The following is a 10,377-nucleotide window of genomic DNA, read 5'->3' as shown; positions in this document are numbered from 1 at the left end:
TTCTTCTTCTATTATGAACTGCACAGAGCTAAGCGAGTTTTATTTTGAAAATCCTCTCCGGAAGTTGTGATTGTCACGTACATAGCTTCACAGATAGTTGAAAGTAGATGGTCAGCCTGTCTGTCTCAGGGGCTGGGTTTCTCTTTTATCCAAGAAGAGAGAGAGAGAGAGAGAAAAAATCTGATTTTCAAGCATGACGGAACAAAGACACTGATGAACTCTGACAAATTATGATTTAAAAACTTCCAGAACTTACCATGGCTATAAGGGAGCTCAAAGTTTGCCTTTTAGGGGTAAGTGGCAGATGTTTTTGTGGCTCCACTTTGGGGAAAATTCCTTCTGTCTGCTGCGAGTAAACTAACGACAGCATTATTTTACGTTAACGGGAGATACCTAGCTAGCTTTAACGCGAAATGTCGGTTAGCTTAACGTCCTTTGGCTACTTTATCGTCGTCTGAAAACTTGGAAGATATAACTCTTATTCTGTTAGCTAGTTGACTGAAAACCGATAGCTAATCGACCGGTGGGCGCAGCAGTCCCTTTCCACCCGTTTCCTCATCTTGTACGTCTGTTTTTCACTTTTAAATCGACTAAATGTAGTTTACTGCATGTGTCTGTCTTTATTTTTTTAACGGTCTGACAGTGTAGCATCCATTACGTCATCATCAGACCGACCGCTACAAGACGTTAATTTTCTGCTGCGTTAGCAAAACACAGCAGTCCCTGTTTATAGACGGTGACAGGGATGTCCACAGACATTTTGGACTGCAAAGTGGGAGTTTATCAATGAAGTTAAGGGGAATAGGAGACCTCTAGGAGCTACACTAACGTTTACCAGGCCTGTGCATTCCTCCACAGGCCACTGACATGCCCACCAAGCATTTTATTAGCCGACCACAGTCTGTCCTCACCATTTTTTTGTTGCCCCTCTGCTTGGAGAGGTAGACATGACCATCTGTGTGATCTGTGGGATCATTTTACTCATACAACTCACTATTTAAAGCCAGGATAAGAGCTGTCTTTATGCTTGGATCACTCAAAGGGCATTGAGTATAAATAACATGCAGCCAAAGAAGCTTTTAAAGGTGCATTATGTAGTTTTGGGGAACACATTTTAATCAGAAGAAAAATAGCTTCATTTACTGATTTTATTATGCCTCAACCAATTAGATAAACAAAGTCTCTTCGTGTTCATGACCGAATCTTAAAGGACAACACAGTAGAGTGGTACAGTCTGTAGTCCTAAAACCCTGAAATCAGTCAGCATTTTTGCACATCCGCTTCCCTCATTTCAAAGTCAATGCCTGAAATAAGGTCTGTGGGTACCACAGGCTGAAGATATTTGCACGTTTTGCTCTACGACATAAAATACATCATTAAATGTTCCACAATTGAATTTTAATGTGCTTAACAACAAGTGGCTAAATGAGAATACAGAAGTTGTCACAGAGACTCATCTACTCACTAGTCCATTTTTACAGGTCGATTTTAGTTATCAGACTATTCTAACTCTAACTTTACAACTTGTAGATTGATCAGTATAGAGAAAACGTGTATATCAATTGTGTAGTAAGACGTTTTGTGGCGGTGCCGTTTGAGTCATGTAACTACAATGTAGTCTGTTTATAACCTGACATTAGCCTTTTACTTATAGAGATTTAATTTACACTTCAAAAATCACAAAGGTGGTGTTCATCTGTGAGGATTATCTTGCTGAACAAAATGTGTAAGTATCATAAATGAGATTATTTTCGTCAATAATCCAAAATCCAATTCAGTGATCTCATAGGCTTTTTGTCGAGGAAACCAGGGCGATACTTGCAATAAAACATCATCGCTACACCACTCTATTTCATAGTGTTTTACTTTGTTTATATGTGGCAGACCCTGCCACCTTTCTAGCTTTAACATTGGTCTTAGGACATTATTTCCCTCTGAGAACATCTTGTTTACTCAGTTACGAAAAAAAAAATCTGAGTTTGGATTATTACCTAATTAATATTATGAATATTAAAATTCTTAGTTTGAATTTCTACTCCAAAACTGCACAGTGCACCTTTAATGTGTTCATGTTAATGTAGTTTAGCTTTAGGAGATGTATTGTCTTGCACAAATAAGTAATATTGACCATAAATTCAGAGCTATTTGTGGGATTCATGGACTAATCTGAACCTATCTGATGGGGTGTGCATGTGACCAGACAGTTGCCTAATCAATAGGGATCAATCGTGACCTGTGACTCTGTGTATGTGTGTGTTGGGAGTGCTGTGACTAATGTGCTACATTACTTTTTCAGGACACTGGAGTTGGGAAATCCAGCATTGTGTGCCGATTCGTTCAGGATCATTTTGACCACAACATAAGTCCCACAATAGGGTGAGTGCATTGTTACAAATCATAGAAAGACAGAGACAAACAAATCATCAACAAGAGATTAAGGCTACACAATATGGTCAAAAAAAAATTTGCATCACAGTTTCACTATAAAAACAGTATTTGTTGGGGTATGTACCAAATAAATGTTTTTTTACATCTGGTAAACACGACAGCACTGCATAATAACGCTATTTCTGCACACATTTTACTTTTGTCAAAAAATTGCAGCTTCTTGCACTATGCCATATTGAAATTTTGAATTTGGATTGCCATTAATTGTACAGTCCTACAAGAGATTATACTACTTTTTTTTTTTTTTTTTATCAGCTTCAGCAATCTTTGCTCAACACTTTTTGTAGTCCCTAATAAAGTCAGGGTTTGATATCAAATCAAGTTCAAAGTCTGAACTGGCTACGATCTATTTCAGTTTGAGTGCATGCAGTGTTAACTCAAGCCTAAATACATATTTCTGATCAAATATTCTATATATACTATTCTATACTTGGTGAAGTCAGCTGATATATAGCTGATTATGGTATAACTGACCATAGAAATCAGAGCAAATCCTCAGTGCTTAAACTCTTAGAACAGTTTGATTCACAGAGGAGCTAATATTAAGTCTGCTATCAGAAAAAATGATTACCATGTCTTATAGAAGGAAAAAAAAAGACTATAACATAAGAATTAGCAGATGTTTATGACCAATTACTAGGATTTGTTAGACATTATAGCTGCAACGATTAATTGATTAGTCCTCAACTCTTAAATAATCACCAACTATTTCTTTGATTGATTAATCGGTTAGGGTACTTTTATTAAGAACGTCAAGCTAATTAAATGTGAATAGCTTCTGGTTTCTTTACTCATTTATGACGGTAAACTGATAATCTTCGTGTTGTGGAAAAAACAAAATATTTTGAGACATTTCATAGAGCAAATAACTGCCATAAACTGAGATGGATCTTTTAAAAGTTAATGATTAATTAAGTTATTAAGTCATATCTAAACAAATGTTTGAGCCCACTGTTATCACTCCTCGCACTGTGTTGGCACTTTCCTTTTTGATGGTTGCTTTGTGGGCCTCAGTGCTTCCAGGCAACATAGTTTCAGTGACAAACATCTTATTTGTTTCCTGCTGACTTGTACTGATTTGTTTCCTGTGCCTTTTTAAAGAACACGCTTCGAAGCATTGTTGTGAAATGCTCCTTATCATCCACAGAGCATCATTCCTAACCAAAACAGTGCCGTCTGGAAATGAACTGCACAAATTTCTGATCTGGGATACAGCCGGACAGGAAAGGGTGAGCGCTTCAATAACAGAAATTCCTCAATTATTAACTACTAGCTTTAAGTTAACACACATGACTGTATGAATCACGTTTTTTCAGAAGTTAATTTTCCGTGACATATTGCACCAGGAAGCTAGCAGTGACACAATCATTTCACTGTCAGAGGTCCTCATGACATAAAGATATTATTAGGTGTGAAACAGGATGATTCACGTGGAGTTCAAAGGTCACATGACTGGTATCTTCATGGTGATTCATTTTATGGAGGAGGGGATGCTGTGTTTAGTTGAGGCTTGTCAAACATGCTCACAGCACTGAAAAACAAGTAAGTGTGTGAAATGATACCTTGAAACCTGTGTTTCTCCAGGGTTTAAAGTCTTCTTTATCTGTGGGTATAACATTGCAATTGTCCTTTTGACTGTCAGAAATCCAAAATTAGTACAACCAAGAAACAAAGTGCACAGAGATTCTGTTTGTAACGAAGGCTTGCCTTTGTTTTTTTATACTGAAAGGACCAGCGCCGGCAAAACACAGCCCCAGTCTGTTATGGCTCTGTTACTACTACTGCTGGCGAATCGCAGGCAGAATGAGACTGTCCCCACTTTCCACCTCTATACCTTTTATACACACAGCAAGGCCAAATAATAGTGCAGTGTAAATGGGGCTCTTGATGAGGGGACCCCCTTACTGTTTCTTTTCATCGCTGCTGACTGCAGTTGGTGGTAATGTGTATCAGCAGTTTATTTATATGGTTAATTATATAGCAACATTCAAAAACGAAGCAATTCAAAGTGCTTTTACAGGGGGCATAGAAATCCATTCAAATAAGACCTGAAGAAAAATATTTAAAATGTATTTAAGAGACAATAAAAACAAATCAAAACACAAGCAAATATATAGTTAAAGATATCTGATTTATTTGACAGCTGCAGCAAACAATACTTTTTGAAGCCCTGAATTTAAATGAACAGTTTTAGCAGACCTCAGATATTCGGGAAGCATGTTCCAAAGGTGGGGAGCATAGTGTGCCAGTAGAGGAGAAGAGAAGAAGACAACATTGCGATGTAAACAAAGCAGGTGAAAACATTAAAATAAAGATTTGGATGCTTGTGTGGAAGATAATGCATTCACCATGTTTGCTAGGGTCTTAAGGATGCAAATATTGGATTTTGGTGTAAACAAAGCTGTTTTCAATCAGAACCATGTAAGGGACATTTGAAAACAGTTTGGAAATTGTATGTCAAGGCTGTAAACAGTTCTCTCTATGAACATTCCTTTAAACACTGGAGAAACCTTCATAGTTAGGAGCTACATAATAACACTTTCCATCAGCCAGTCATCACTTAAGAATGTATGGGCATAGTCTACTCACAGTACAGTATGCTCTGTCTTTATGGGTTAACCCAGTATGTTTAATGATCCATATTACAGACTGTGTTAAATGGCCATAGACTGTTTTTGAAGTCATCTTTATAAAGCACTTACATATCTGCACAACTCTGCTATACACATAAGATGTAATTTGATATATGGATTGATCATGCTAACTTCTTTAAATATGTTGTTTTTTCAGTTCCACTCATTAGCGCCTATGTACTACCGAGGATCAGCTGCTGCCGTCATTGTCTATGACATTACTAAACTGGTAAGAATAACAGTTAAACTTGGGTTGGGTGGTGACATGGTTAGTGGTCCCAAATCCATAACCAAGATGAAAAAGTGAGTTACTACACAACACTTCTGAGTTGCCTGCCAATCTTTGAGGGGCTCGAGCAAAGCCCTTCACCCCAAACTGTCCCACTGTAGCAGAGAAGAGGCTGGTCTCACACTTGACGTAAAATTCAATTACTTTTCCATCACTCTGGGATGCCTTGTTTCCATGACCTACAAATGTCATTCTTTCCTTGTCTGTTAATGGAAACTTGTCTGAAAAACATCATCTAATGTGATGAATGTATGACACAAGTTGTAAAAAATGTTGGGCCACATTCTCACAAAGAGCCCATCCCAGAGGTGACCGTGGTGTGTTCTTGTTGTTCAGGACTCTTTCCAGACACTGAAGAAGTGGGTGAAGGAGCTGAAGGAACACGGTCCAGAGGACATTGTTGTAGCCATAGCAGGGAACAAGAATGATTTAGGAGACATCAGGTGAGTTTTCTTTCTTTTTTCTTTTCAGGCGGTTCAAGGCCTTTATTCTTTTCTGTATATAAAGTACGAAAAGACGGGAGTTGTTCTTCCTATGTGGTGGCAACAGAGGTAGTAATGCCAAATCAATGTTTATACAGAAAAGTTAGCGGGCAGGATGGTAAAGGCATGTGACGTTTTGACATAACCAACGTCAAAATGCCATGCTATGTGTGCGACCAACAACTGTGTGATTTTAAAAAGCAGCTAGCAGGAGCAGGACAACACAAGGAGGAAGAACAGCCTCTGAAAATGTCTGTAAAATAAGTTACCTTACATTATTATCCAAAACACCCTGACCCTTCTTCCTTATATCTTCATCTCCAGCAGACTTTCACAGAAACTAGTTAGAGATGAAAGTGATTGATGATTAAAATGTTGATTTGCCATGATGGGACCCTTGTTAACTGTGAACGTACATCCTCACTTACTGTAGTCTCCTTCTCTTTCACAGGGAAGTTCCTATGAAGGAAGCTAAGGAGTTTGCTGAATCTATTGCAGCTATTTTCATCGAGACTAGTGCCAGAAATGCTGTCAACGTTGAGGAGCTCTTTCAGAAAATCAGTAGGTTTAATGCCTTTCCTGTATGTTGTGTCTGCATCATGTGCGTCTGTATATACTGTACTAGTGTCAATACATCCTGAATATTTGAAATGGTTTAAGTACTCATGGTTTGCAGTATGATTCACATGTACCAGCTGCACTTTCTTGCTCTCTCTCACACGCACTGCTGTGATCAGAAGTAAATTCACTTAGATGCTGATCTGCTTAACAGACAGTACACGAGCTTTAATTAAAAAATTAAGATGTTGTTTTCTCAATGTTGTGCCAATTTTTCCCCATGGTATCAAAAATCTCTTTTTCGAGGTATTGTATCTAAATTAGAAATTCCAGTGTCATGATAACACTGAACTGTATTATTCAGAAGAAGGCTGGTATACTCAAAGAAATGCTGGAGAAGCCTTGAGTATGCAACCTTAAGCTGTTGTGCCATGTAATCTAACATGGGATGGACTAATCTGACTGTATGAAATAGAGGCCAACTGATTGTGGACTTAATTTTAGCCATGTTCCCTCGAATGCAGTTATCAAACACAATCTGACAAAGCTATTCTTTACAGTTTAACAACAATCTTTATTGTCCAAAATGAAATCAGTTTAATGAAACAGGAGCCATCAATGAGAATGTAATAATTATAAAGTACCCTAAGCATCTTTTTTCTGCTTTATTATATTGAAACGCTGCATATCAAACAATGTATACACTGATGCTGATATATCTGTGATAGGCCAGTAATATCAGCCAACTGATATAGCAGTTGGGCTCTGGTATGAAACAAAAAAGTTGAAAAATCTGTAATTCCTCTAACCTAATATGACTCATTTACTGTTCATGTTTCTAAAAACGTTTGACATTTTAGTAATCGTGCCTTCGTCTGCTTTCATTTCTTCAACTTTGTAAGTTTTAAGCATGTTTCTGTCATGATGTATGGCAGACACAGTCCATTATATTTGTTTTTGACATCTCAAATTACTTATTTTAATTAATGACGTTCTAGAAATAAATCTCTTCCATGTGATTAGCTGTTGGCATGTTTTGGTTTTTCACTATGAACTGTATTAAGAAAAGCAGTATCCCTGGTATTGTGTTATGTATTTATATGGCACTGTGGTCAGCATATATTTAAAGGCTGTGTGTAGTGGATGTTAACCAGGATGCACTGCCATACACACTGCAGCAGTAATAATACAACACCCTGCTCTGTGTGTGTAGGTAAACAGATACCACCCCTTGAAAACCCTGAGGTGGACAGCAACGATTCCTTCAAACTCACCAGGCAGCCTCCTCCATCCACCAGGAGGTGCTGCTAATACCAACGGTGGCGGATGAGATTACTTCCCACAGCACAAAGACGGACTCCACCATCACAGCACACAGTCCACAATGCACACAGTGTCTTACTCCTGGTAAAGACAAGACAGTGGACAGACAGAGGTCAGCTTGCAGGTGTGGTCAACTGCAACATGACAGAAAAAACCTGCCATAAGTATTACATGTGTCATTGCACATAATATTATTTCATTTATTTGTAGCAGTTTTGGCTTTGATGAGGTCAGGAAGCAGAAAGCCTTCAGTTTGTCCCCCTCAGGTGGTGTTTTACATGAATTACATTAAGATTTCTGTCCCCTGTCTTCAGACCACTACAAAGAGGCACTTATTCCCATTTTCCATAGTAATTTAAATCCTTAAATTGACAACAAGTGATCTAGCTGATGTGCTTTCTAAAGGCGGGTTTTGATGCAACTGCATCCTCATTTTAAGAGTCGACTGCTCTTTAGATTTTCATCGCACTGTGGCTCTTAAATCGCACACATTAAAATGTAATTTTTTAAAAACCTTTATTAAGGCAACACCTTTCCTCCATCGAGCTTTTATGTACAAGTATGTATCACTCATGTATAGAATTACATTAGAATATTTGAATAAGAGGTTGTCGATGTCGAACCCTAGACGAGCATTCAGTTCTGTAGCTCAAATGCAGCGGCTTTACATTCCACTCTGTCATGTGTTTTCACACACATTTGCTGTATAAGGGACAACTGTACTGTTGCAGAATGGACAGCTTAGAGGCCTAAATCGTAATTACAGTATGACACCCCCTGTTGAAACACTGTGACCAATACTAGAATTGTTTACATAGTGATTTGTTGAAGATGTTTTCTACATGCTGAAAGTATGTGTTGTGTGAGATTTCACTACAGGGAATGATGACTGCCAAACATGAGGTTGAACCTGAAAATGAGTTACATTTATACTGTCCTGACCTGCATGTATTTTACTCTTTGTGCCAAAAGGGTTGTGTTCTATATACTAACCAAACTCTTAAGAAAAATATGGGAATTTAGTCCTAAACCAATTAATTTTAGCTTGCAAGTGGCGTGGAAAAGTGGAAAAAGGGTTAAAGTGAAAATAGTCCTTAGCCCTGTTGTGTAAACTAGGATTATGCACATTGTTTGCTGCTGTTTCTGCGGCAGTCGTGCCTTTGGATTTGACCACTTGAGAAATTGATAACAGCACTTTTGCATACATTTAAAATAGTATTAATTTGGATTTACGTGTTAAGTGTTGAAACAGTAACACTACTCCTGAACAGTATTTTTTGATAAGAGCATTGAGTAGACATGAACGTTGACCTAGATATACAATGAGTATTTCTTGTTTTAAATTTCCTTAGCTTAAAAAACATGTTTATGTTTGTAAAAATCAAAATTAAAACATGTATGAAGAGGTAGTGAGGTTGCATTTGTAATTTGTATTGCAATTACAGTCTAATTTTACTGATATGTACCAGGGGTGGGGGGGGAAATCAATTCGTAGATGCATTGCAATCTTTCTCGATGCAGAAAAGTAAATAAGTGGAAATTTAAAACCCAATTCTCGACATTATCATCATCTGTAAAAATTATGTAAGACCCAGCAGTACGTTCCTCTTAGTTGAGCCAAGTGGATAGTGAAATGTAACAGACGTACAGTAAAGCATGGGTGTCACTACTTCATGCTTATCTTCCTTAAAAATTAAATGTAATGGACGCAAACATGTGTCATGCTTATTTTAATTATGGATCATTACAAATACACTAACTTTTAAAAGTGGCAAGGAGTCAAACAGTGAGAAAAAACAGATCATGTATAGAAATCAAAAGTTTCGATTCCTCAAGATGCACTGATAATCATTTTATAATCGCGTTGTGGACCTCCTGACTCGAATCAAATTGAATCTTTGAGGTCCCTACAGATTCCCACCCCTAATATGTATCATTCTCTCTTTAATGTAAAGTCATGCCAAACTCCCTTCAAAAATCTGCCGGTTAATGTGGCCTTGCTTACTGTAACTAAACATACGGTACATAACCTACCAGAAGGTGATGTAACCTGACTTGATCTGAATCCTGAGTTCCCACGGGAAAATGTGTGTTGCATACATTCAGCAAGGATGTGTAACTTCAAGGTTAGATCAGACATATCAGTAGAATTTTCCACTAAAATGTAACACAGTGATGAGATTAAATTGATGGTGGAAACTGATTTAGGAACTGCTTGAGGTCAAATTTACGAGCAGATTGATCTAAATGTCATAAAACAGAGATATTTCAAGGCAGTTTGGCGTGGCATTACCTATTTACAAGAGAAAAAAATGACATATTGCAGAACATGTTTTATTAGGTCAAACGTTGACATCGTGAAGAGATTTCCAGTGATTATATTCGTCGTCACACAAGTGCCTTTTTTTAAATGTTTTTCTAAACAAATGTATGACATGGCTAAAAAGTGCATACTGCTAGAATAATGCATGAATGACTTGACTTAACCAGTACAGAGGAATTGTATGCATAACAGTCAACTTTGAAACTGCCAATTATCTGCAGCCATCTTTATAATGTATGCATAAGTCATGCTTCCCTGTATCCTCTGTAGGTCAGATTAACTTTGTATATTAATCAATGTAATAAAGTAGTGATTATTCTA

General features: G+C 37.5%; 1 protein-coding gene across 1 annotated transcript; it reads left to right on the top strand.

The window, feature by feature from the left end:
• Positions 1–66: 66 nt before the first annotated feature.
• rab31 (RAB31, member RAS oncogene family) lies at positions 67–10,377 on the top strand. Its single transcript, XM_084369803.1, has 7 exons — positions 67–293; positions 2,297–2,376; positions 3,596–3,677; positions 5,239–5,310; positions 5,707–5,813; positions 6,304–6,413; positions 7,624–10,377. The coding sequence occupies exons 1-7, from the start codon at positions 258–260 to the stop codon at positions 7,719–7,721; spliced, it is 585 nt and encodes a 194-aa protein (XP_084225929.1). The 5' UTR covers positions 67–257; the 3' UTR covers positions 7,722–10,377.

Source organism: Pagrus pagrus (assembly GCF_965226575.1).
Source record: "Pagrus pagrus genome assembly, chromosome: 12".
Taxonomy (NCBI): Eukaryota; Metazoa; Chordata; class Actinopteri; order Spariformes; family Sparidae; genus Pagrus; species Pagrus pagrus.
Note: the sequence above shows the minus strand (reverse complement) of the source record. Positions and strands in the feature narration are given on the sequence as shown.

What these genes read in the sequence shown, in the direction of transcription:
- rab31 (XM_084369803.1), top strand. Translation starts at nt 258, where the DNA reads ATGGCTATAAGGGAGCTCAAAGTTTGCCTTTTAGGG. An exon ending in TCAAAGTTTGCCTTTTAGGG is followed by an intron (nt 294 to 2,296) that starts GTAAGTGGCAGA and finishes TTACTTTTTCAG; the next exon opens with GACACTGGAGTTGGGAAATC. An exon ending in TCTATGACATTACTAAACTG is followed by an intron (nt 5,311 to 5,706) that starts GTAAGAATAACA and finishes CTTGTTGTTCAG; the next exon opens with GACTCTTTCCAGACACTGAA.